General features: G+C 50.4%; 10 protein-coding genes and 1 non-coding gene across 11 annotated transcripts; 6 read left to right on the top strand and 5 right to left on the bottom strand.

Annotated features, from left to right (window-relative positions):
• Positions 1-383: 383 nt before the first annotated feature.
• ASPVEDRAFT_t72 lies at positions 384-455 on the bottom strand. Its single transcript has one exon. It is a non-coding gene; the product is annotated as a tRNA-Glu (tRNA).
• Positions 456-572: 117 nt separating this feature from the next.
• Positions 573-2,688, bottom strand: ASPVEDRAFT_62127 (uncharacterized protein). The gene is made up of 4 exons (XM_040815598.1): positions 2,242-2,688; positions 1,793-2,195; positions 1,725-1,740; positions 573-1,680 (listed from the first exon to the last, which is right to left on the bottom strand). The coding sequence occupies exons 1-4, from the start codon at positions 2,661-2,663 to the stop codon at positions 602-604; spliced, it is 1,920 nt and encodes a 639-aa protein (XP_040667623.1). The 5' UTR covers positions 2,664-2,688; the 3' UTR covers positions 573-601.
• Positions 2,689-3,421: 733 nt separating this feature from the next.
• ASPVEDRAFT_28496 (uncharacterized protein) lies at positions 3,422-4,733 on the top strand (the record flags this gene model as incomplete). Its single annotated transcript, XM_040810119.1, has 5 exons — positions 3,422-3,539; positions 3,596-3,621; positions 3,669-3,705; positions 3,758-4,283; positions 4,340-4,733. 5 exons carry the CDS (start codon positions 3,422-3,424, stop codon positions 4,731-4,733), a joined length of 1,101 nt encoding a protein of 366 aa, XP_040667622.1.
• A 283-nt stretch (positions 4,734-5,016) lies between these two features.
• Positions 5,017-6,093, top strand: ASPVEDRAFT_41431 (uncharacterized protein). Its single transcript, XM_040812340.1, has one exon. The coding sequence runs from the start codon at positions 5,360-5,362 to the stop codon at positions 5,837-5,839; it is 480 nt and encodes a 159-aa protein (XP_040667621.1). The 5' UTR covers positions 5,017-5,359; the 3' UTR covers positions 5,840-6,093.
• Positions 6,094-6,499: 406 nt separating this feature from the next.
• Positions 6,500-7,115, bottom strand: ASPVEDRAFT_167999 (uncharacterized protein). The gene is made up of 3 exons (XM_040808667.1): positions 6,831-7,115; positions 6,697-6,767; positions 6,500-6,630 (listed from the first exon to the last, which is right to left on the bottom strand). The coding sequence occupies exons 1-3, from the start codon at positions 7,052-7,054 to the stop codon at positions 6,575-6,577; spliced, it is 351 nt and encodes a 116-aa protein (XP_040667620.1). The 5' UTR covers positions 7,055-7,115; the 3' UTR covers positions 6,500-6,574.
• Positions 7,116-9,598: 2,483 nt separating this feature from the next.
• On the bottom strand, positions 9,599-10,283 carry ASPVEDRAFT_130291 (DUF4396 domain-containing protein; the record flags this gene model as incomplete). The annotated part of the gene is made up of 2 exons (XM_040806705.1): positions 9,599-9,891; positions 9,947-10,283. The coding sequence occupies 2 exons, from the start codon at positions 10,281-10,283 to the stop codon at positions 9,599-9,601; spliced, it is 630 nt and encodes a 209-aa protein (XP_040667619.1).
• A 1,556-nt stretch (positions 10,284-11,839) lies between these two features.
• ASPVEDRAFT_83380 (uncharacterized protein) lies at positions 11,840-12,906 on the top strand (the record flags this gene model as incomplete). Its single annotated transcript, XM_040817371.1, has 3 exons — positions 11,840-12,520; positions 12,571-12,645; positions 12,697-12,906. 3 exons carry the CDS (start codon positions 11,840-11,842, stop codon positions 12,904-12,906), a joined length of 966 nt encoding a protein of 321 aa, XP_040667618.1.
• Positions 12,907-13,314: 408 nt separating this feature from the next.
• ASPVEDRAFT_41428 (class I SAM-dependent methyltransferase) lies at positions 13,315-14,432 on the top strand. Its single transcript, XM_040812339.1, has one exon. The coding sequence runs from the start codon at positions 13,374-13,376 to the stop codon at positions 14,217-14,219; it is 846 nt and encodes a 281-aa protein (XP_040667617.1). The 5' UTR covers positions 13,315-13,373; the 3' UTR covers positions 14,220-14,432.
• An 80-nt stretch (positions 14,433-14,512) lies between these two features.
• On the bottom strand, positions 14,513-15,721 carry ASPVEDRAFT_52706 (uncharacterized protein; the record flags this gene model as incomplete). The annotated part of the gene is made up of 1 exon (XM_040814685.1): positions 14,513-15,721. One exon carries the CDS (start codon positions 15,719-15,721, stop codon positions 14,513-14,515), a length of 1,209 nt encoding a protein of 402 aa, XP_040667616.1.
• A 628-nt stretch (positions 15,722-16,349) lies between these two features.
• ASPVEDRAFT_62126 (type I polyketide synthase) lies at positions 16,350-24,412 on the top strand (the record flags this gene model as incomplete). The annotated part of the gene is made up of 14 exons (XM_040815597.1): positions 16,350-16,954; positions 17,144-17,510; positions 17,559-17,682; positions 17,733-17,822; positions 17,983-18,345; positions 18,395-21,024; positions 21,077-21,173; positions 21,232-21,257; positions 21,308-22,123; positions 22,209-22,490; positions 22,544-22,618; positions 22,666-23,009; positions 23,057-23,519; positions 23,567-24,412. The coding sequence occupies 14 exons, from the start codon at positions 16,350-16,352 to the stop codon at positions 24,410-24,412; spliced, it is 7,128 nt and encodes a 2,375-aa protein (XP_040667615.1).
• A 325-nt stretch (positions 24,413-24,737) lies between these two features.
• Positions 24,738-25,974, top strand: ASPVEDRAFT_41427 (non-canonical purine NTP pyrophosphatase). Its single transcript, XM_040812338.1, has 6 exons — positions 24,738-24,948; positions 25,004-25,077; positions 25,142-25,286; positions 25,353-25,389; positions 25,436-25,497; positions 25,554-25,974. Exons 1-6 carry the CDS (start codon positions 24,784-24,786, stop codon positions 25,626-25,628), a joined length of 558 nt encoding a protein of 185 aa, XP_040667614.1. The 5' UTR covers positions 24,738-24,783; the 3' UTR covers positions 25,629-25,974.
• The last annotated feature ends 155 nt before the right edge of the window (positions 25,975-26,129 follow it).

The raw sequence follows: 26,129 nt of genomic DNA, 5'->3' as shown, positions 1-26,129 counted from the left end.
AGTAATAATCGGATTGTACGCTGTTGTGTACGCTGTCACAGTATTCTAATTGTAGTATGTTGATTTATGGCTACCTGTGTGGGAGCAACCACTAGATATATATAATTGATCTTATACGTGTTAAACCAAGTACATGACGCAAAGGTCAGAAGGAGTCTATATCCTGGGAATTAATTGCTCACTTCCTCTCGTAATCACCAGTTTGCGACAGCCTTCTGGTAAAAACCCCGTCTGGTAAGATATCTGCTTTGGGAAGGCACCCCTGCTTTAGGAACCCCTGCTTCCACAGGTGGCTAACCAGCCCTAACTGACGACCGACAGCTCTAACAAGTAGTCGATGGATTGATCAATATAAAAAAGTGTCATTCCCCAGCAAAAATACCTTCCGATGCGGGGAATCGAACCCCGAGCTGCCGTGTGAGAGACGGCGATGTTAACCATTACACCACATCGGATGTGGTTCCGAGAATACCCGAATGGGGTATAAAAGAATTCTCTTCACACAAGATATAGACTACTAATGTATTTAGAAGCTAGACTATATACAGTTTACCTTCAGACAGGATAATTAGATAATTATACAAGTACTTAATATGTACTCCTACTCCACCCGACAAAGCTTTCCATTCTCCGCAGGAAGCCCATTCTCAGTGATAACCTCCCAGGACTCACTCCCCACAGCAGTAACGGCATAAAACACATCCTTCGGGTCAATCTTCTTCTTCAGCGCCAGGAGGCGTTCATACTTGGACCCATAGAACGCCTGCTGGAAGTCCGGCTCCATACGATCCGACTCGGACAAGTAAGCGCCAGAACCAGGACTGGCGTCGCGCCAGCGCTGCATGTGCTTGTATGTCAAGTCATGGCGCGCAGATTTTATCTCATCGACAGTGGCATCCTCGGCCCAGCGGGTGCTGGAGATGGCGTGCATAACGGCGCTGCGCCACGCGGGGTTAACTGCGTTATCGGGGTTGCCGCCGTTCTCGAGCGTTGGGGCAATGTTGAAGGCGATGAGGATGAGTCCTGCGTCGGAGGAGGCCTTGATGGCGTCGAATGTCTGGTTGAGACGGGCCTCGTCTTGCCAGTTTTCTCGGGGGAAGAGGCGGGATGATGTTCCGGCTGTTGTCTTTTCGACGACTTCGAGGGGGAAGGAGTCCTGCCATGCGTCGTAGTAGTTGTCGTATTGGACTGTCTTTGGGGTGACTGTGATGTTTAGATCCTTTAGCTGTTTGAACCAGGGATCTAGAAGGGCGTTGGTCTCTTCGAGGGTTTTGTTGGGAGCAAAGAATGGCTGCATGAGGAAGGTGAATCCGCCATCTGTTCCGGGTGTGATGAAGAAGTACGCGTAGATGCCTGCGTCGGAGTGGGGGATGAAATAGTCAAGGTAGGCTCTGAAGCCTGCCCAGAAATTGTCGTAGGTAATATCCCCGCCCGTAGAGAAGGTGAAGGTTGATGTTGTCGCAGGAATAGTTGGGTATGCCTTGATGGTGACGGACGTGACGACGCCAAAGGTGCCGCCACCACCACCGCGCAATGCCCAGAACAGCTCTTCGTTCTCGACAAACGAAGCCGTCAAGAACTTTCCGTCAGGAGTGACAATCTCCATTGACAGGACCTGGTCCGCAGCCATGCCGAGGAGAGAGCTCAGTGGGGAGTGGCCTCCGCCAAGAACGTAGCCACCTATATCTTGTCAGCTGTGTACAAGAGATGATAGAGACTCTTACCCATTACACCGACAGTCTGGAAACAGTTAGTGTGTGTGGCCTAATTTGAACAGACTGTTGAGACGTACCTGGCCTTCGCCCCCCACAACCATCAAACCCTGCTCCGACGCGGTCTTATAGATCTCATACGCCTGAACTCCGGCCCCTACTTTGAACGCAGCCCCAGTCCAGTCCGTCCCTTCAGCCTCGTAGTTTTCAATATACTTAACGTCCTTAAGGTTATGCGTCCAGATACTCAGAGACTCGCCACCACCAGACTTGCCCGAGAAGTCGTGGCCGGTGTTTTTGACGACCAGACGAACACCCGTCTCGCGTGCAAAGTTAATACCCAATTGCACCTGAGCAACATTGGTGGCATTGATAACGTAAAGAGGGTAACCACCCATGGTGCATTTTGCGTCAGTGTCGTTGGTGGGCTGACACGTGAGACCCTGGTATACAGGGGACAGCATCTCAATAGGGTCAGGGAGGCTGGAGGTGTTAGCAGAGTAGTACGGCATGTGTTTCAGAGACATACTGGAAATACGAATCGGTCCATTGCGAGGTCAGGTATTCGCAGTCGGCAGCATCATACCCCGGGCCACTGTAGCAGGTCGAGGCACGGGGAACAGCTCTGACAAGAGCCCCTCCAGTTGTCTTGTTCAGCGAGGCCCATTTTGCGTCCTCTGGCCAATCCTCGTCCCCTGGATAAACTTTGCAGGAGGCCTGCGACCGGGGGGTGTTGGCATTGTGACCATGCAACGAATCGAAGTCGAACAGGGCTGCCTCGGAAGCATCCAGATGCTGCAGATCGGTCGGTTGCAGCTGGAACTTCTCAAAGTCAAAGTAGTCCTTGCCACGCGGGGACACCGAGCTGCCCAAAGTACCAGAGGAGCTGGCTGCCGTGGCTGTGGCAGTGGCCAGGAAGAGGCATAGGGCTCGCGGCGTGAACACCCCCATGTTGACGTGGAAGGAAACGAAGGAGTGTGAAACGTTAGGAAGAGAAAGAGTTTTGTTTAGATTTAAGTTCCGGCATTTGATAAAAAGGGGAGTGATCACAGCTGGCGGCGCAGCACTGACGATTCATGCAGCATCTCGGCCCCCTGCTTCCCTCCAGATGGCCCCAATCAGACTCGCGTCGGTGATTGCCGGGTTTCAGGCTCAATGTGGATGCATTTACCAGCCAATTGAGAGCACGCACCCATGCGATCGGTTCAACTCAACTCGATCTCCAAAACGACAATTAGGGTTCCCGCCCCCAATCCCCAAAGCCAATTTCCCACGAGGGAATGGTAAGGCCTCGTAAATGACGGGGAATCCACCTATCATAATCGCCAGCGCCTGTAACAACACGGACAAAACGAGGTCGGATTGGAGGTGCGATGGAATCGCATCCTTCCGGAGATTTGGCACGCATGCTCCGGCCGGGTGCTTGGGAGACGGTGGATTAGACTTTGGAATATCTTCCTGAGTTTGCCCGATGCCGGTGGCACACTGACGCACAGGGTCCATCTGGACCGGTCCTGCGATCGTATCCCAGTTAAACTGCTATCCTGCACGAGCTGCACGAGTCGTACTCGCCTCTTGATCCCAGTCTCGATACTGGCTTCACTGGCGAACCGCGCGACATGGGCTGAGGCTCTATTAATCTAATCGAGGTTTGTCTGGCGGATTATGCACAGGGATTGCTATTTCACCGTGCTAACGTTTGCCAGGTCATGGCGGATAACATTCAAAAACCCAGTTTAATCGTTCTCGCGCTCTTCCCAGCCCTCAGCACGCTGGTGGTCATATTGAGATTCTGTTCGCGATATCTGATCCGGCAATTTGGGTGGGGTGAGTTGGTGAGACCAGGTGCATATTGATATAGTACTAACTTACTGCTCTACTAGATGATGCCTTGATTATACTCGCATGGGTATGCGCCTTGCCCTCTATTCAGTCATTCCTTCTAACCAAGTGTAGCTTCTAGCCGTTGGTCAGGCAGCCGCAGACTGGATGTGTACGTACCAGACGCAACTCCCTTCTTCATCGCTAATGATTTGTTATGATAGTCACGATAACAACATGGCAAGGGTACCATGTATGGGACATTCCAGAACAAAGCATGGAGGAACAGACCATTGGCTTGAAATACAACATTGCGAACCAATTACTCTACAACCCAATCCTCGCCATTGTCAAAGCCTCTGTCATTGTATTCCTCTACCGCCTCGAAGACCGTCGCCCGATAGTCCTCTGGAACCTCCGCATCCTATTCTGCGTCAACATCGCGCTGATGATTGCCATATTTTTGGCTGATCTCTTCCAATGCACCCCGATGCACTATTTCTACGATAAGCCCGCAATGGATCTGGCCGCACAACAGGCTGCCGGCGCCGATGAAAACGGGATGAAGGATGGCGAGCTTATAACAGGCGGAACATGCATCTCGCAGATCAAGTTCTTTCTCATCTCGGCGGCCTTTACAATCATAACCGATATATGGCTGCTCTGCATTCCCAGCATCATCGTCTGGCGACTGCAGATGAACAGGAACAGGAAGATCGCTATAATTGCGGTTCTCAGTATGGGTGCCATGTACGTCCCAACCCTGAAAGTTACTCTTGCTCTTCCGATCTAACCATAACTTGCAGAGTCACTCTAGTCGGAATAGCCCGACTAGCAGTATACGCGCACAGATTCCGCCCGAACAACCCAGACCCGACCTACGATATTGGCCATATCACCTCCAGCATCGAAGTCAACGTCGCGATAATGACGGCATCAGCCACCGCGTTCCCGGCCCTGATCAGCCGCGTTGCACCCCGAATCTGGTCCAGCATTGACCGCACGACCGAGCGGCGTCGTCAAACAGGGCATTCGTGGGCAGTAACGGGGGGTTCTGGGAGTGGCACTGCCAGTGGCACCCGTCGTGGTCGCGGTTCTTATGTGATGATGGGGAATATGAAATCGAATGGGCCTGATACTAGCCAGGAGCGGATTATAACGCAGGAAGCGCACGCTGTCTCTAAAGATGACCGGATATGATTGGGAGGAATGTATAATAAAAGTTCCTGAAAGACAATTTTAATGTTTTAATGTATGCAATGATCGATATGGGAACGGCCCCGCAGCCGAATCGAAGCGGGTCGAGATCGGCGCTTTATTGTGATTCACAATTTATGCATTTATACAGGTGCGCTAAGTAGCTAAGATATATGTCCTATAAGATATAACTGCTATATCTGCTGATGTCACCCGCAGTGGCTCGTGCTTACTCCCGTATTCCCCTTTACCCCTCTGTCAGCCCCGTCAGATATCAACAATCCCAACTTCTCCTACACCGTCACTCAGTTCAGTCAATATGGCCTCTCCACCCGAGCCGGAGATCGTTCTCTACGACCTGGCCTGCACAAAGAACGTCTGCTTCTCGCCCGTGGTCTGGCGCATCCGCCTCATGCTCAGCTACAAGCGCATTCCCTACCGCACCATCTTCCTCGAATTCCCCGACATCGAGCCGACACTGAAAGAGCTGTACGCCATGTCTTTCATCAATAATCATTAAACCACTAACAAAGGTCTATTGATGCAGCGGCATCCCCCCAGCCACGACAGAATCACCAATAAAATACACCGTCCCCACAATCCACCACATCCCAAGCAACAAACACATAATGGAATCCGCGCAAATTGCAGAATTTCTCGAATCAACATACCCCTCCCCATCGGTTATACTAACCTCCGAACTTGGTCGCGAGATCGAATCCAAGGCGCGCGCCATCATCGCGACTCAATTCGGCAAATCCCTTCTGCCAAGGGAGGTATACATCCTCTCCCCGCGGGCGGGGGAGTACTTCCGCAAGAGGCGCGAGACCATGATCGGACGGCCACTCGAGGAGTTACTAGAGAATGAGGAGCAGGCCTGGGACGCGGCGGACGGGGATCTGCGCTCTATCAGCGATTTAATGCAGAAGAATAAAGCCAGTGGACCGTTTGTGCTTGGGGGACAGCCGAGTTATACTGACTTCTTTATCGCCGGGGCTCTCCAGAATGCGAGGGTCATCGATGAGGGGGTGTTTCAGCGGATTTCTAGATATGATGGGTATAGGCAGGTTTATGAGGCGTGTTTGCCGTATATGGAGAAGGAGGATTGAATTGACGTTCTCCGGCTACATTGATGCGTAAATGATACTTTATATTGCTATACCTAATTTAGTCCCGTTAACCTGGCTGGCAATCTCGACTTAGCGCCTCTATTGCTTGCGATAGATTAAGGGTTCAGATGAAGAAGGTGCAGTGAAGGGAGACATGTTTGATAGGAAGGGGCAACCGGTCCATCGCTCCTGCCTATAGATCTAATATACCAAAATAGGAAGCCACGACTGAATCAGGTTATTTGGAAGATGCCACCGTCATATTCGAATTCCGACTAGACCAGGGGCTGAGAGACGTGGCGTAAAATAGAACAGGTTGGATTCCGGGAGTGGCGCTGTGGCGTGCGGCTGCGGCTGCATAAAGGTTGGACTCTAAGTTGACCTTTGAAGATAATAGCATAAATCTGTAGTGCAAGGTTAGTAAGGTACGGCAATAATGCTACTTTACCCACTCTACAAAGTGCAATCGGTTCAGACTGCCATAGTCCCATTTTATCGGCATCTTGAGCAGGCTTACCGTCAGAAATGCTCAGAGATCCATTTACGGGTTACTTTGAAGGGCACAGAGATATCGCAAAAATCAAAAGTCAATAACATTCTAGGCGTCTTGCAAGTACCCTATAAAAGAGTGAAAGCCCAACCATTGCTAGCAACCCCCATCCGACAAAGCCATGACTCTATATCTCAATCACCAATCCCCGGGAATTCCTAACTGTTTGCAGGCGTGCAAGCAATCTAAGCACGCTCGACGGTGATGTAGATGTTCTCGTTGCCACCGATGGTAGAGCGTCCTGAGATAATAATCAGCCCACGAATCCTACAAGAACCAAAGTTGGAATAATAATTGAATTACTTACCTCCAGCGCTTTTGCCATCAGCGTTGGTGCACTGTCCGAGAATGGCCTCGGCGGCAGCAGCAATGTTTTGGCTAGAGAGAACCATGTCAGACTCAGATACAATAAAGTCCATGGCAGAAGGGGAGTTAATATACCAGTTAGTCTTCCTGACACCATGGCCCAGGATCACAGCAGATCCATCCTTGCAGAAACCACCGTTGCCGCCACCAACCTCGCAGTCGGCAGTACCCTTGTCCTTGAGGAAGTTGATGCAGTTCTTGATGTTGCTAACGGGGGCGTACTGCTGGCCACACTGGACACCGGCAGCAGTGGCGCCGGTGGCGATGGCAAGGGCAGAGATGACGGTAGCGGCCTTCATTTTGAAAGTTTGAAAGTTTGAAAGTTGGCTGGAAAGATTTGAAATCTGAATTGGACTGTAGAGAGAAGAGTGAGTTGATGATGAGAAGAATGAGGATATTGACGGGCTCGATGCCTCCTTATATAGCTTTTTCGACGCCTCAGAACGGGCTGTTGAAGCTGAATCTGACGGTGAGTACCTCACTGATGTTGTTGCCCGCCTAAACGGGGCTATGTAGCCTCGCTGTCACGGACTGAGCGGTATACGTTGTTGCTATACAAGATCGAGGGCTTACTCTGGGTCGTGGCGCTCCATTCAGGATGAAGATGGGCTGGGCGTCTATCTTTGGAACTCGACGCCGTATTTCCAGCGCAGCTTGCATCCTAATTGAGAAGGGGAACCTGGCTGCATACACCGAGAGAACAATGGTACACCTTGGTGGATTGTTGACTGACGAGGAGGATGCACTACATCCAATACCTTCACCATGCCCAGCTGAGCAATATTAGGGCAGAAGGTACTGGACCCAGAGTATGAAGCATGGAAATATCACCAAAGCACGGTGACAGGCATCAAGGCGTCCATTGAAGCAATCTTGATCAGGTACTGATCCTCGCCCTGCATAACTGGAATGATTCCTAGTCAAGGCCCCCAGCGAACTAAGCCCTGTGTAATTGGTTCTCTCGTCGGCATTACAAGTCTTGTTTTCTCTGCCGGCAAGGCTATGAGTAGCGCCCGAACCATGTTGTGTTTAGCAGCCCAGAAATACACGGCACCCAGGATTCGGTATGCCCTTGTGGGGGTTGTTCAATATCGCGAGGAATTGGTTCAATATCATGGGTAAAGGAAATACATCACTGTGACAAAGTTAAGATCCTAGGCCTCCTGACAGCCAGAGGAATCTCGGTAGTCCTGTAGTTTGACTCCACGCAAGATCCTATTACGGCATATCGTGTGTCAAGTTCGAATCTGTGGGGTATCTTGCATTATCCCTGTCAACGGGAGCGAAGGAAAGCAAAGGGAATTTCTGCTCAATCCACAGCCTTGGACAATGAGCCAAGCATTGACTAATACTTCCCCAACAGCGGGTGGCTGTAAGTGGCTTTCACCAGTACAAGGATTTAAGACTGAGTTTAACAGGACTAGATCCTTGTCAAGGCCGCCCATGATCGACATCAGCTTACCTGTGGGGAAGTGACACCTCACGCCAGCGTGAAGAGAATTGACGTGTCCATCTTTCAATCGGGCGAGGCGGAGTCTTTCGGTCGCCTTGCAGTGGCTGTTCAGCCTCCTACACGAGTGTACAGTTCGCTATGATCGGTATCCACTGCTGGTGATGGAGTCTCTAGCAAGCCACTGGCTGCCTTATCCTCTGCTGCCTCTGCCTTTTCCTAATTTAGAACTGTCAACTGCATTAGGTGGATACCTTGGTGGTCAAGTTAAAGTCCTTCGTAGAGATGAATGGGGTCATGGCTGGAATCTGATATCGCGAGCCACACGTCGCTAAGAAAGCTAGTTTTGGGATACTCCGACAGTAGTTCAGTTCCCCCGAAATAATACCGGCGAGGCTACCAGGGAATTCCATCTGCACCTTGCGTCTGGGATTCCATCCAACATTCCTCAGAAAGGACTGCCGGGCTGGGCACACTGCTTCAATGCACGAGCAAGCGCGGCATCTAACCGCTATGAGAATACGCAGGACGAGTACTGAGACAACCTGGTCCAGAATGGATATTTGTAGGGTTTGAGACCATCAAACTTTGGTGGATATCCTCAATGACAAGCCTACCGTCCTGATTGCATTGGTCACGACGAAGAGTTGTCATCTAGGCCCTGGAAACAGACCTATTGCTACAGCGCCCCCGACACAGCCATGATTATGACGAAAGCCTCAGCTCCAAGAGGTAGGTTGACGTACTCCATAGAGATATTATCTCCGGTCGTGAACGTCCGGCATGTACAGGCACCACTCATGTGGCATCTAGCAACCACACTGAAGCCGCAGTCGTACATGGAGCCGAGGATCCTGCCAAGGGGGTACGTGCGCTGAAGGCTCAGCTCTCCATCTACAGGGAGCTGAGACCTGTCGAGGCCCTGGACCTTGTTCTTTGTGGATGGAAAAGTACTGTATATTGACAGGATTTACTGCCATTTCGGGTGATATGCTGCGGTTCAGCTGCTACAGACAACGACGCGGTTCAGTGTAGAGGTATCGTATCAAAAATAATCAACAGACCTATATGGTACAAATTGTGGGTGATATATATATTTGGGCTGGGAAAATATGTTCCTGGCCAGGGAACACTGGAGAATCACATATTCTATTTACTGTGGAAATCCCTCGGGGCTTCGTAAGTTGGTCACCGCAATCCACTGCCCAGTCTGACATCGCATCTGTGGAACAAATGACAGAGGCCTAGCAACTTCGAGAGAAACTCTTCTAATAAATCTCTATCTGAGTGACGATTCAGCGTAAGCTTCAACCTAAAATAGTCTTTCAACACCCAGAGTGGCGATTCATTGATACATTTGCCAACATATTAAATACAATTCTTAAGTAAATAATCAATGACAAGCCTTCCCAAACTTCCTCAACCGCCAATAATTATACGGCAGCGGCGCCAGAAAGCCAGCACCAACAGACACCACAGCAGCCATCCAGAAGCGGGGGTCATCGAGGGCCACGACACCACCAGTAAGATGGTAATCGACCAGGTTCTCCGCAGCCTCCATAGCCAGCATCGAGACAAGGCTCATACCCATTGCCGTCCGAGCGGCCATCGACCACGAAAGCCTATCAGGGCCGCGTCGAAGGAGGACAGTCTCCAGTATGATGGACGTTGTGATGCCTGAGGCCACTGTTTGGCGTTAGTCCAGCGCATTCCAAGTAAGCAGGTGGCAAGGGATACATACTCGATGCAGCCATGATAGTCCCCATCCCCAGAGCGGGAAAATAAGTCTGCAGCATCCACAGGGCCGAAAAGTCGCCGATGGAGCATCCGATCAGGCATCGCAGCGTGTTGATGCCCGCCCGTCGCCACGTGGAGCGACAGGTCCAGAACTTGCGCTGGAGGGGAGAGAGTTTGTGTGTTGGTATATTATCATGCTGGGCAGCTTGGGCCTGTTTCTTGCATGTTGAGGACGAGTGCTTCCTGTCAATGTAAGCCGGTCGAGGTGCGGCGAGACTCGGAAGGCCCGTGTTGGTACGCAGGACTCTCAACAGTGGCTGCTGTCGACACAGGAGTGTCATCTTTGAGGGATGCAACATAATGCTGGCTGATATGCTCGCATTATGCACGAAAAATATAAAATCTTTGGTCTGCGTAAAGGGGAGATGTGAGATTTAATCGCTGGCAGAAAACGCGAAAAAAGCGCATCTGGTCACGTGCAGCTCCTGGCATGAAGTCGACGAAGAGGTTATGCTGCAATTGGAGGCATATTCACCTAACGAACTCATTAGATTCGGCATTGGAATAATGGCGCTATGTCGAGGAAGGAGTGCTGGGAATTGAGATTTCGAAGCGGCGATGGGCTGTTTTGAAAATGGTTCCAGACAGTGACGTAGATAATGGCGGACGCTATTAACAGGCTCATCATTGTTTGGCCTGCTATGCCCTAACTACTGTAGGTTGTTCCATTTGAGCATAGGAGATCTTGCATTTGCGTTCTGCTACTTAATATATATTAGTCTGTCCCAATAGCCCCAAGATCTTCAATATAGATTCAATCATTAGTAACTCTTATTGAGTTTAACCGGCTTTCAGATAGATCTTATATATAACAGCAAGACAATCAGCTGGGAGCTATATACAAAAACCTCCAAGATATAACTAGACAGACCTGAATTCTTTATAGATACCAAGGCTATTGCCCTCCCAGTTGTTATATTTTGCGCTTTCGTCCAATGCTCTATCACCCGTTTCTCAGATATGAGCAGTACTACGTTCAACTCTGTTATTTAATGATATGCAGAAGGTGGGGGCTATCTCGCACAGGTGGCACTGGAGGAAAAGCCCCGCAGCAATCCACATTTTAAATTGATAAGTGGTCCATGACGAGCCCCTCCTTGATAGAGGGTCTCAATAGCGAACGCCCCTTTCCTCATTCTTACCCCCGCAGCTGCCTCAATCACAGATCACACGCGAGAAACCCAGGCTTCTGCCCAAGGAAGCGCAAGTCCATCACACGCAACCACGTATCATGTACGAATGCAGTGTTGTTCGGGAGGAGGTGTTTCGCAGTGTAAGTGTGTGTGGAGGAAGCGGGCGGAGGAAATCAAGTGGGTGCATGTGGCACCTCAGCTGAATTGTTCTTTTGTTTACCCAAGACGAGGATGAACAGTCAATCTAATAGGCGGATGACCCTTCCGGAACTGCATCGTCGTCACATCGTCGATTTGCTGCAGAATGTCCTCGAACGGTCAGACTGGGTCCATGACTGAAGGAACCCATTAAACATGACGATTGACAAGGACAGATGCAAGCCAGTTTCCTTCGGGAGAGAGAATGTGGTCATCCGAAGTTGCATAAGCCAGCTAAATGCCTGAAAAGCAGCTTTTGTGCTCCTCCAGTGGCGCTTATTAAGGTTCGATCTACAAGAACCCGATGTGCCATGATGTACGTGCTCCACCGTCAAGAAGATCTTTACCGAATGTTTTGTTGGCATTGGATCATGTTAGTGCTGTTCGTGCTTCCCACTCTGGCTCCCCAACATTTAAGCTAGATGCCGCCCGTCGTGCGTTGCTGCTGGTCAATCACTGAAAGAAATCGAATTTCTCTTCGCACTGATACATAGCCATACACCACCATGTCCGGCCAAAGCAAAGAGTACGCGGACATCATGGGCCGGGAAACCTCCTTCGGGACTTTCCTCTTCATCCCCCAATGGTTCTCGACCCTGCGACTCGGTTCGGTCGGCTACTTCGACCGCACAGGCGAATGGAACGAAATCACAAACCTATTCGAGAAAGGGCGGGCCGAAGCGGACGGATTCAAGCCGTTTAACCAGGACCTGAAGCTGCGCGATGTCCGCGAGACCCAGTGGGAGGCCGGATCCGCCGAGACCGAGTCAGGTCGGAGTGCGCGTCTCACAACTGAAGCCAGCGGTGCCATGGCTGCTGCGCCTGTTGAAGCGTCAGCGCAGGTTAAAACGAGCTCGTCGGAGACGGGCAGTGCGGCGCTGATCACGTCGTCTGTGGTGCGGAACCATCGGTTCCAGGGTGACTTTAAGGGGCCGATTAAGGTCTGGGTGGAGGATAACGCCAAAACACTGGTTGACAAAAGAAGTGATATCGCGACGCAGGGACTGTGGACGATTATGGGAGTATGGGTCACGGACGAGTGCGCCGTCAAGATGACCAGCGGGAAGAGCCAGGAAATCGACGTATCGTTCGACTTGGGGGCTACGGGAATCGGCAAGCTGGGCGCAGGCGTCGGGGCGTCTGAGAAACTGAAGCGTGAGGGGTGGTGGACATATCCCAAGAACGAGGTATTTGCAGGTGAATCCTCTACCAACTGTTCGGTACTGATGGCATGCAGAAAAGCGAGGGCTACGTTGTTTCATTTGCGGGCGTTGAGTACAACGTCCGGCATTTCAGCAGACTCAGAAGCACAGTAAGATTCCATTTTCTGGTATTTTAGAGGCCATGGACTGATCATAAATAGCCACTCAAGGTGTTCAATGAGACAATCAGCCTACCAACCCCTCAACAAGACCAATCTGGCTCAGCGGACGATGACCATCGAAAGGAAATGATCATGAAGTTCACGCAAGTTCGACAAATTGAGGATAAGGACGAGCAACGGGCGCAGCTGATGAAGCTGGCGCAAGAGTATCCTGAGATACGCGAGCTTCTATCGAAGAAGTCTTCGTGAGCAGGGTCTAAGATCCATTTTTGTTCCTGTCACGATCTAATTCTGGCCGAGTGTTATATACTGTTCATTTGTCTAAACAAGTGAATCTTTGCTTAACGTATCAAGTCCACATAAGCGTTGCAAGTCTTTTGTAATTGCAATACTGGATGTTTCTTTCGTCGAAGATGCATATCAGTGTCGTATATTTGACCACGTTAGATTGCTCGAACTGCCCCATCGACCTCGGTCCGACCTAATGGCCAATAATCAACCAAAGGTTGTTACAAGAGACAGTGATATATGGATACGAACCAGATGCTGAAAGTAAAACTAGTATTGGACGAAGCCCCTCATCTGTCTCAGCCACGCGCGTACCTTGGTGGTGCAGTTCTACCATATATACCAGCTTTGAAAACGATGGTTGGCATTAGGCAAAGCAATAGCGAGCTCATTCAAAAGGTCTACAAGTATATACCGTATCTAAGAAGATGTCCTCAGCACAAACCCCAGCACCTGGCACTGCAGCAGCAACATTCGACAAGTCCAGCAATGCATACGAGCGAATGACCGGCGGATGTACCAGAGAAGTCGCGCAGTTCCTACTCACCCTTGAACCAAAGCTCGATGCATCATCTATAATCCTCGACAACGCCTGTGGAACGGGTATAATGACATCTGAGATCCTGGATCTGTTTCCCAACGCAAAGCCCAGGGTATATGCCGCAGACCTCGCGCCATCCATGATTGCCAATTTCAGTGCCCTGGCTCGGGCGAAAGGTTGGTTAAACGAGGGCGACAACGACTTGACAATCTGTGTTATGGATGCGGAAGATTTGACGTACCCTGATAACACCTTTACACATTCGTATACGAATTTAGGGTTTCCGTTCTTTCCACAGGCTGAGAAGGCCGCGGCTCATGTGTATCGCACATTGAAGGTCGGAGGGACTGCGTTTATCTCGACTTGGTCGAAGCTTGGATATCTCAGGCCAGTCCAGGAAGCTCAGCTGAGGGTTCGCCCAGACTCGAAGCCGTGGGAAATACCCATGCCAGAGGAGTGGCTCACGAGGGAGAAGCTGATTGAGGTGCTGGAGAGGGGAGGGTTTCACAGCGAGAATATCCAGATTCAGGAACGGACTGTCGGGTACAAGGGAAAGGATTTGGATGATTTGATCGATATCATGAAGGCGTCCTTTGAGGGACATGTTACGAATGGATGGACCGATGACGACAAGGAGAAATGGGTTAGAGAGCTGCGCAATAGTCTGAGCGAAGATGAGAGGGAAACGGCAAGGATAGAGATGCTTGCATGGGTGGCTGTTGCGCAGAAATAGGTTGGTGTGCCTGCTCTATACCTAGACAGGACCACAAGCTTGTGACGATGAGAAAGTGCCCGGTTTGATTATGTCTGTTATTCATGTGTTGGTGCAAGGTTACAAGTATGCGGTTGCCTACATGGCGTTGTTATCCACCACCATGTTGTGATAGAAATGCAGAAGGACTTGTGTAATTGTCATACATTTAGTTTATAACCGTCATAAGCACCTGCGCGTGGCTATGCTCTTGTCTCCTGTACCGGTACATATACTAAGACATCGATGTACCCCCAAGTAGGCAGAAAGACTACCTAACTAGAGTTCTCTCCGTTATCTACCAGTACTCGATACATCCTCTGAATTCGCTGCTCCAGGTGTAACTGAGGATTATGTCCGACCGGGCAAAGAGCCAACGGGCCTGTGACCAGCTTCTGATACTCGGATCGCTTGCACTCGACATCCCAGGATATTGCCTCCTCCATATTCTCCACCTTATACTTGGTCTGCCACATGAGAGCCGTAGAAGACCGCGGCTTTCTGAAAAGGGCAGCAATATCTGACGCAGAAATACATTGTTTCGCAGTGGCCATGAAATCAGCCGCTGTCTGGCGGACGTACAGCGGCGAGGCACAATGCACAACACCCGTGGTTTTATTTGCCAGGTGAAGCAGACAGCAGTTGGCCACGAGGTCGACGGGGACTTCCTCGAAAATGTGGTCCGAGCTTCCAACACGGTCGAGGTCCGACATGCTGAAGCAGAGAAGAAGGGTGTGCATGGGGATTGCTTTCTCGGGACCATACAAGGCGAAAGGCTCTGCGATGGCTGGTCCAATGGCGGATGGTCGTATAATCAATAGTGGGATAGGACAGGGCTGACGAAGAAGTAGGCGCTCTGCTAGATGCTTCGCCTGCCCGTATGGCCAGGCGTATCTCTCGTCTGCGGGTAACTTGGAGGAGTCTGCGCCTGGATACCCGGCGAGGTCCTCCACTGGGTCGGGGTTGGGGTTTGGTGCTGGATACAGGCGCTCTTCGACGACACCAGCTGGGAGAAAACTATTCACAGCCAGACTGGAGAAGTGGATGAATAGCTGAATGTGGGGGAATTCAGATGCCATTTGGAACAGTGCCATAGCTGTCTGGCAATTGTCCCGAACGGACTTGGCTAGGTCCTCGACCAAGGAGATATTTGCGACTGTGTTGATGACCGAAGTCACTTCATTGCGCATTCTGTAGCGGATGACGGGGTCTATTCCAAGGCCTGGTCTGGACAGGTCTCCAGTGATCAACTCAACCTTGCCAGAGTCGAGGATATCGTCCATTTGCTGCGGCATGCTTGATTCCCACTTACGGATCGCTTCACCGACAGAGCCTCGACATAAGGCGAATACCTTCTTCGTAGGTAATTGTGTGGCTAGTTTGTACAGAAGGCAGCCGCCCAGGCTACCAGTAGCCCCGGTGAGAAGGACAACCTGGCCCTTGAAATTCTGGGTATATTCGTCTGGTGGTACGGCAGATTGCATCCTGTTCAGCTAGGGCTGCTTGCTAGGCCGGTACCGAGGAATCTGAAAGGAAAGAATGTGCGTGTAGCTTGATAAGAAATTTATTAACGGAAGACGTGCGTGCCGCTTGTCCGTCCCATGAAGAAAGCGTATAGAGACGGATTGCACAAGCCATTAGCAGAGCTTACTCCTTAAGAAGCACATGGTGCAGCAGGCGCGGGGTACAAAGCTCAGAGCTTGTAGTACGAGCACAGACTGTGTAATATATTGCAGTCTGGTCATCCCACACTATATATCCATATTTAGCTTCTTTGTGCGATACAGTCCAGCCCCAGTAGGCCTGGATGCATCCGGCCGCCCACGAAATCGCGCCAGGCAGTTCTGGCCATGCTTATACAATGCACAGACCTGGAAACAGACATAAGCGTGGCTAATAGCGACGCCCGATACAACTGTAAATGGCCAATGAGCGATGCAAAGTTGCTCAGCAGTGATAATGATTCCCGTCAAATAAACCCCCTGGACTCCAGAGAGATGGATAAAACTTACATTATGCCCGTCGAAGTCGCGGCCGTCCCTCGATATCTCATGATAACGCTCCGTAATAAATCCAGTCAGACTGACACTACTTGTGTTCACACTGCACCAAATGGATAAAAATGGCGAGATCAAGGTTGACGTGAGGGACCTCCCCATATCAAATGGAACAGAAAGAAAGCAGCAGTCGCCCACTGCATCCTCTGCTAAAATTCTTCATGATAAGCCTCCCCCCATAGCCATTGTCGGTATGGCTGCGAGGCTGCCGGGGGGAGTAAATTCCATTCCAGATATATATGAATTTCTCCGGGACCGAAAAGACGGGCTATGCGATGTCCCCTTATCGAGATTCAGCATCAATGGATTTCACAATGACGGAGACATACCATACTCGATGAAGAACCAGAAAGCGTATTTCATCGACGACGATATCGCCATGATGGATGCTTCGTTCTTTGGATTATCTGAAGTGGAGGCTGCTGGCTCGGATCCTCGCGCGAGACTCCTACTCGAAGTGGCTTACGAATGCCTCGAGAATGCAGGCCAGACGAGATACCGTGGCCAAAGGATAGGGTGTTATATTGTTGCTTGGGGTGCCGATTGGGCAGAGCTCACACTGAAGGATGGCCAACATCGCAATCCAATGATTGGGGCAGCAGCAGGGGGTTTCTTCTTGTCTAGTTATATCGCGTGGAACTTGGACCTGCATGGACCGACGTGAGTATTTATACTGCTATCCCTATCTCTGTTAACTTCAGGTAGGATGACTATTGAAACCGCATGCTCCTCGTCCATGGTTGCCCTGCATGAAGCCTGTCAGGCCATATGCTCTGGTGAATGTTCGTCCGCACTTGTAGGCGGCGCCAATCTGATTCTCACTCCGACATTACACATGAACCTGGCAAGTATTGGAGTGCTGTCTCCCTCAGGACAATGCAAGACATTCGACGCATCAGCCGACGGCTTTGGGCGCGCAGAAGCCGTGAATGCCGTTTTGATAAAGCCGCTGGACGATGCTGTACGAAATGGGGACCGAGTCCGCGCTGTCATCCGCGCAACAACTGTAAATAATGATGGGCGGACACTGGTTCTTTCGACACCCTCAGCAGATGCCCAAGAAGAGCTTATTCGGCATGCATATAGGAAGGCTGGTATTGACGACATACACGAAACGGCATATTTCGAAAGCCACGGGACTGGCACGATGGCGGGAGACGTTGCAGAGATGGCTGCAGTGGCGAAGGTGTTCCCAAACGGCGTTCACATTGGATCGGTTTGTGGCCTGATCTCGTTAAATATCCCAGCTAATAGGCAATTCTAGGTTAAACCAAACTTTGGCCATTCGGAGGGTACTTCGGGCATTACGAGTCTTATCAAGGCAGTGGTGTCCCTGGAGAAGAAGACCATACTACCGCATATCCATATGGTAGAGCCCAATCCAAGGAGTAAGCCACTCCCAAAGATCAAGAATAGACCATTTTCTAATCGAGTGAAGTTCCATTCGAGGGTGCCGGTTTGATAGTTCCTACTGATGAGATGCCATGGCCACAGGGCCGGAAAGAGAGAATCAGCGTGAATAATTTCGGTGTAGGGGGAACAAATGCCCATGTTAGCTATCATTACCCATCACACCCCTAGCAAGGAAAGACTAACTATTTGCCAGGTTATTTTAGATTCGGCCTCCTCTTTTGGACTGGACAGTACTGTTGCTCGACCTGTTCCGGACCCAACGCATCCCCGGCTAGTCGTAGTCTCAGCCAGCAGCGAAAAGTCCCTCCACAAACGAATAGAACATATTGAAGCTTATATTCAATCAAATCCAATCTCCATTGCCGACCTAGCATTCACACTGGGAGAGCGTCGAGAACACCTCGAACGCCGGGCCTTCATGCTGGCCACCAATGAATCCGCAACCGGTTCGTTTAATATAAGCACTGCGAGCCCTGGATGCAAACCAGAGATCATATTTGTTTTTACAGGCCAGGGAGCCCAGTGGCCAGAAATGGGGAAGTCGCTGATACATTCCTTTCATCGGTTCCGATCGAGTATCCAGCTGCTTGACCATGCTCTTCAGGAAATCGAGCATCCACCAAATTGGAGCTTGCAAGGTTGACATCCCGTCAGAGAGTAAATAATATGCGCTGACATATCAGACAGACCTTCTCTGTAATAGTAACAGCTCGGAATTGAACGCTGCAGCATTTGCACAACCGTTATGCTGCGCCATTCAAATCGGCCTCGTGGATCTTCTGGAGCACTGGGGGATTACGCTGGCGTCTGTCATCGGCCATTCCAGTGGTGAAATAGCAGCAGCGTATGCGGCCCGGGCTTTGACTGCGGAAGATGCTATTAAAGTCGCCTACCATCGTGGCCAGATCCTGCAGAAAGTGCAACGCCAAGGGGGTATGGCAGCCATCAGTATGGGCCGCGAGCAAGTTACTCCCTACCTGGCAAATGGTGTGGTGATTGCGTGCGAGAACAGTCAGCACAGTGTTACATTATCTGGGGACCCAGATGCACTGGATAGTATTATGGAACGAATAAAAGCCGATGACCCTGACGCTCTCTGCCGTTTGCTCCGGGTCGACAAAGCCTATCACTCCCCCCATATGCAGGACGCCGCTGACGACTACGAAGCCTCACTTCAGAGCTTGTCTTCAAGGAGTACGGATACTTTGTCTATGATACCATTCTTTTCCTCTGTCACTGGCGCACGCATTACCGACCCATCTGCGCTGGATGTTAAATACTGGCGACGCAACCTAGAGTCTCCTGTGCTCTTCTTAACTGCAATGAATGCGATACTAGACGCTGAGGAAGAGTCAGGTAGGATATTCCTTGAGATTGGACCTCATTCAGCCCTCTCCGGACCAATACGACAGATCCTCTCGGAGCATCAACACGGGGAGTCCTGCTCTTATATACCATCCCTAGTCCGAGGAGAAGACCCTAAGACATCTGTGCTCTACACTGCGGGAAACATATACAATACTGGAGGAGCCATCAACTTCCGTGCAATAAACGGCGAGGGAAACCTCCTTCTAGATTTACCTCCATACCCGTGGCAGCACGATACCAGATATTGGAGCCAGACACCCGCAGTCGAAGCCTGGAGACTCCGCAAGTATCCACACCATGAATTACTCGGCTCTCGAGTATTAGGGTCCACAGACCTCGAACCGTCATGGCGCAACACACTATCCCTTGACGATGCTCCGTGGTTATACGGCCATAGAGTACTAGGAAAGACGCTGTTCCCTGGGGCGGGATATATCGCAATGGCAGGGGAGGCAGTTCAACAAATCACCAATTCAGCGAGCGTCAGGTATCAGATTAGCCATTTAGTTCTCAAAAACGCCCTGTTCATCGACAGCAACGACTCGGTAGAACTTATCACCAACCTAAGGCCATCTCGGATTTCCGATATCCAGGATTCGGATTGGTATGACTTCTCGATTACTTCTGTCCAGACCGGTGAAGCGCTACGACTATGCATCGGCCAAGTGCGAGTTGCTCCAGCGTCAGTTCCGTCATGTATGCCACTGATAGATGGCACCCGACTAAAGCGGCGCGTTACATCGACATCCTGGTACAAGGGGTTAAAGGAGATTGGAATGGACTATAACCGAGAATTCCGAGGCCTCGACGACATCTATGCTGACCCGATGCAGTACATAGCAAAGAGCACGGTAAAGACGGCCAGAGTGTCACCCAGCCGGTATGTAATGCACCCGACTAGTATCGACCGATGCTTGCAACTGCTTTCAGTAGCTATGTTTCGAGGCCTGGTCCGGAATATCAATATCCGGAGTCTCCCTGTTCTGTTTGAGGATATCCTCATTGGTCCGGAAACTGAGGAGCTCCATGTACAAGCCCAGACAGACTCAGGAAAAGGAAATTTCATCATTGGGGACGTTGGCGCACTGGCTCAAGACCAAAAGGAACTCGTTCTGTCAATTACAGGCGCAAGGCTTCATATTATAGGTGATGACAGCGCACATCATAAGCAGGATGACCTTGCATCTAGGCCGGTATGGATGCCTCATATTGACTTTATACCGGCTGTAGCCATGGCAAAGGCACCACCACCATTGACACTCGATACCGAAGCCCGCGACAGAGTCGTCGACCTCTTTATAGCAGAAGCTGCAGCTCGAGTAAAAGACATAGGACCTGCGGAGGACCACCTTCTCAAGTACAAGCGGTGGCTGAGGGCCAATCAGTCCAGGATCCAGAAACAGGGAACATGGAGACTATCCGACTTTGGATACGCGCTGGACTGCCCCTTTGACTCCTCTACTCCAATAGATATGCTGAATTGGTTGACCGTGAAGACCGATGAGTACTCTCAGTTAAATCCCCTAGTCGGCTGCATGCATCGGGTCTTGGATAACATCGTGGACATTTTTTATGGCACAGTTAATGCCCTCCATCTCCTGATGGAAGACGACGGGTTAAAAGACGTCTACGATGTGCTCTTATCTTTCGACTCATGCAACGAGTTCTTCACAACGCTGGGCCACTCGAACCCGGAATTAAATATCCTAGAAGTAGGCGCTGGAACGGGAAGCGCAACCGCTCGTTTTCTGGAATACCTCCACGCGCCGGATGGGAGTCGCTTATATTCCAAGTACACGTTTAGCGACATCTCGGCCGGTTTCCTGGCGGCGGCGAGGGAAAGGTTCGCGAGGTATGATGGGATGGAGTACGCGGTGTTGAATATCAGCGAGGATCCTACGGCGCAGGGGATTGAGTTGGCCAGGTATGATCTGGTTATTGCTTCTAATGTATGTTCCCTTCTACCTTTTGATTATATTCAAGTCTCAAAGGGTTGAACAGGTTATCCATGCGACGCCGACCCTGAATAGATCACTGTCTAATATCAAATCACTCCTCGCCCCGGGTGGTCGATTGTTCCTACAGGAGCTTGCTGAAGGTACGTTTCCCAATATATTTACATATATTATACAGGAACATTTTAACAGTTCAATCAGAATGTCGTGGGGCCGAGTATATATTTGTATGCCTTTCGTTAACCGTAAGACTGACTAGGAGTGCTAATTAAAACAGGGCCTACTTCCAGGCTGGTGGATAGGTGAAAGCGACCAGCGCATTGACAAACCCTATGTCTCTGTAGACCGATGGAGACAGGAGCTGAAGGCCGCCGGATTCAACGGCATCGACTTTGCAATCCACGAACAGACCAGTCTGCTCGTCAACCTAGTATCACGCTGCCCGGTGGCAGCACCGTCGACGCAAACAGTGAACCTACTTGTTCCTGAGAATCAATCCCAGTGGACCCAGGATGTCGTAAAGCGATTCACATCGAAGGGGTATCAAGCCAACGTATGTACACTGGACCAACCCCCGCCTAGGGGGGGAGATACCATCTCCCTCCTCGACGCAGAAGGGCCATTCCTCTTCGATATCTCGGAAGAATCGTTCGAGCAGTTAAAGTCATTTCTCCTACGCCCTTCAATCAAACGCGTGCTGTGGGTGACGAGGATATCCCAGATTGCCTGTGCAGATCCACGATATGGCCTAATACATGGCTTTCTGCGCGCGCTGCATGGAGAAGCTCATACGGATGGCACTAGTCTATCTGTGCTTGACGTTGATGAGTTTGGTCAGGACAATATCTGCCATTTACTACGGGTGTATGACCAGCTGAGTCGCGTACAGCTGTCAGATGAATCCCGGCGGGAGGAATATGTGCTCCGCAACGGGGTAATTCACGTTGGGAGGTTCGAGACTGTGGATATGGGAAAGGAGCTGGAGAGCCCTGTGAGGGATTCCACATCTAGGAGGTTAGGTATTGAGTCGACAGGACTCCTGGACTCGCTGTTCTGGAGAGAAGATACTCTTTCCAACCCGAAGGCTGGAGAGGTTCTCATCAAGGTCGCATACATTGGCCTAAATTTCAAGGTAATCAGACGCTCTCTACCAAATCGCAATTTTAACACAAAGCCAGGACATTATCACTGCTCTTGGCCTTATTGCAACACCAGACCAACTAGGCTTAGAAGGAAGCGGGGTGGTTGAGGCAGTCGGACCCGGCGTATCTAGTATCAAACCCGGAGACAGAGTGATATTCCTGGGGCCTGGATGCTTCGCGACACATCTTATAGTACCCTGCCTAAAGGTGATACCTCTGCCAGAGGAGTGGTCACTCGAAGACGGGGCGACGACCCCAATTGTGTCTCTAACTGCAGCTCAATGCCTTTTGAGAATGGGAAATCTGCAACGTGGTCAGGTATGCGCCATCATAATTACCAAGAACGGATATTTCATTAACCACTTGCGTAGTCAGTATTGATCCACGCAGCAGCCGGCGGCGTTGGCATCGCGGCTATCAGGATATGCAAAGGCATAGGGGCTAAGGTAACTCTAATAAGTCTCCTGGCAGTCACTATTCCTAACGACAATAGATATATGCCACCGTTGGGAATGAAACGAAGGTACAGTATTTAATGGATACATTCGGTATTCCACGATCTGATATCTTCCACTCGCGCGATTCGTCATTCTACACCGGCCTAATGCGCGAGACGGGTGGCCGTGGAGTCGACATCGTGTTGAGCTCACTGAGCGGCGAGCTACTGCAAACATCATGGAAGTGCGTAGCCCCTGGCGGAACAATGTTCGATATCAGCAGAAGGGATGTACTGGCGGACGCGATGCTCCCGATGAAGCACTTTGCCGGACGACGATCCTTCGTCACAGTGGACTTGGGAGAGTATATGGAAGAAGCCAAGGATCAGTCCGCTGATTTGTATGTTATACCCAAGGTCTGTTTGTCATTATGCTAATACCTGGCAGCTCCATTCCAGTGAAGCAAGGTCTTATAGGGCCCATCTCGCCAGTAACCTGCTTCGACGCATCTGATGTTCCGGCTGCATTCCGTCATATGCAAACGGGGCAGCATATCGGGAAGATTTTGGTTCGAATGCCAGAGGACCTCAATACGCTACCTACAAAGGATACTCGTGCAGAAGTTTCATTTTCACCTGACTCTGCGTATCTTCTCAGCGGCGGTCTAGGTGGCTTAGGACGCGCCCTGTCCAACTGGATGGTGGAGAGGGGCGCTCGGTGTTTGGTATATCTTTCACCAAGTGCAGGTACAACCGAGGAGCATCATAACTTTGAGGAAGAGCTCAAATGTCAAGGCTGCGAAGTGGTATTTGTCCACGGTACAGCAGCCGAGATGTCCGATGTGCAACAGGCTATATCGCAAAGCCCAAAGCCAGTGAAGGGGGTCTTCCAGCTCGCTTTGGCATTGAAGGTATGGCAATCTCCCTATTAGCAACTGCCGGTTAATCATATTTCTAGGACATAACCTTCGAGCGCATGACATTTGAAGACTGGACTATCCCACTGACGGCCAAGGTCAGCGGTACATGGAACCTGCACCAGGCATTCCAAAACACAGCCCTAGACTTTTTCGTCATGTTTGGGTCCATTGCAGGTATTGCCGGCATGTCAGGCCAGTGCAACTACTCCGCAGCAAATACCTTCATCCACGCTCTATCCAGGCACAGGCACTCTCTCGGCCAGCCAGCCTCTGTTCTAGATCTCGGCCCGGTAGCAGATATAGGGTACGTGAGTCGCAGTCCCGAGCTGATCAAAGCATTCAGCGGCCGGCACGAATTCCAATATATCAAAGAACGGGAAATGCTAGATGCAGTCGAGGCCTTGATATATCATTCATCCGCCCAACAGGACTCACCTACTCGATACGACTTCAATCACATAATCCTAGGTCTTACGCCAACAGCACTTTGGATAAACCAGCGGGGAGACACCCGACTTGCAATACTCAGTAATCGCGCACAGAGACGACAACAAGGCCCCGATACCGTGGACGACATCGTCGACTTTGTAGCGCAAGTCGAGTCCGAACCGGAAGTCCTCAACCGCCCATCGACGGAGGAATTTCTGATCGTAAAAGTAGGACACATGATCAACACGCCAAATTCCAAGGCCCCCGTGAAACCAGATTTGAGAGCGCTGGCTGCCATCCCGATCGACTCTCTTATCGCCATTGAAGCCCGGGCGTGGGCGAGAAAGCGGCTGGGTATACAGATCAATTTGTCTGATATTACAGCTGCAGGGAATGTCAAGGGGCTGGTAGGTTTGGCCATTGATGGGATGAAGAAAAGATATTCTATTTCGTAGTGTATATAATGTGGCAGTTGGGAGATTGAATGTGGTTCTATACGAACGTGTTTGCGAACCCGTACTCGGTAGTCGTGGTAATGAGTATTGATAGTGACGAAATGGCAACTCTCCTGGCCCAAGTAGGTACTATTTTCAACCCTGTTGAATATGGTCAGTTCGTTGTTTCCCCTTGTTTGCATCTGGAGGCAGACGCAGGACTAATTACTAAGAGGGACCTCGGAAAGAAGCCCATTGGCTAACCTCGTCATGGTGGGGCTCTTTGCCGAAAGTGGTATTCTTTCAGCCTTAGGCGTCCAGGTTTGTTGTCGTGTTTCTAACGTGGGAAGAACTGAGCCATCAAGCTGCCGTTCGGTCGCTGAAACTCAGCCATGGCGAATCTAGTTTTTGTCACCGGGAACCAGCACAAGATATCAGAGGTAAAGGCTATACTTGGGTGCAGTGCTGTGATTAAGACGGCGTCTCTTGATCTACCAGAGATCCAGGGCACCCTCGAAGAGATTACACGAGAGAAATGTCGTGTCGCTGCGCAAAAGGTACGCTGTGTCCAGGAGAAATGACTTAGTTGACTTTAACCCATGATGTTACAAGGTCCATGGCCCCGTCCTGGTGGAGGATTCGGCACTGGAGATGCATGCGCTGAACAAACTGCCCGGTCCATACGTGTTAGTACTGTTTTATGTACACACGGATAGTGCTTCTGACTGACATGATATGCTCATACAACAGGAAACCTTTTATCGAGGCCCTCGGCAATGTTGGTTTATGTAAACTGTTGGAACCGTATGAGGATAAAACTGCTGAAGCCGTATGCACACTTGGGTATTCTCCGGGGCCGGAATCGGAGCCAATGATTTTTCAAGGGAGGCTCTTGGTATGCCTCGCCCCCAGCATCCACGAGGGTGAAATTCCAAAATGGAATGCGCTAACGTCAAGGCAGGGTCGGATAGTCTTGCCACGGGGCGTTTCATCTTTTGGTAAGGCAAGAATCAACGGCGTGAGTACCGTAATAACCGTAAACAGGCTGGGAACCAATATTTGAGGTTGATGGGCAGACACTGGCCGAAATGAATACCGAAAAGAAGGTCTGTAACTCCCTATTCTTGCTTATCACCCTAAGCTCTTCTAATATCCCTCGTAGAATGGGCTATCCCATCGGTGGATGGCTGTATCAAAATTCACTGAATGGTTGCGAAATACCCATTCCTCTCGATAAACCCTTGACCTGCCGGTCTGTCCAAATGGGATAGTGTCTGATGTTATACATTTAAGCTTCTAATTCTTCACGGTAACAATATTCTTTGATCATAGACAACAGGTGTCATATCACCTGCTCTTCCCGGTGACCCATTCCCTCTATTTCTATCTGTAATGTTATTATGTTAACAAGTCCGACATTTTCTATACCGTCGGCTTTTTGTTCGCGTTTGCTTTTCATTTCTATGTTCTAGTATAACAGCTTTGTAGATAATTATTCCTAGCATGCTCTTTGCCTTTATTCAGCATGATAGCATTTCTTAGTGTCATACTCTTAAAGCAATCCTAGCCTGGCCGGTTCAGCCCACTATTTCCCTGTCGTTGTCACGGCGCTAGCTACGGCGCAGTAGGTTTATTGACAGCTTGTTAGGAAGTCACAGGAAGTACTGGGAGGAGGTACCACCACCAGCAATTATATATATAAGATACACATAGGTGGAACCACACCACACAGGGACAT

Source organism: Aspergillus versicolor, assembly GCF_001890125.1.
Source record: "Aspergillus versicolor CBS 583.65 unplaced genomic scaffold ASPVEscaffold_4, whole genome shotgun sequence".
NCBI lineage: Eukaryota > Fungi > Ascomycota > Eurotiomycetes > Eurotiales > Aspergillaceae > Aspergillus > Aspergillus versicolor.
Note: the sequence above shows the minus strand (reverse complement) of the source record. Positions and strands in the feature narration are given on the sequence as shown.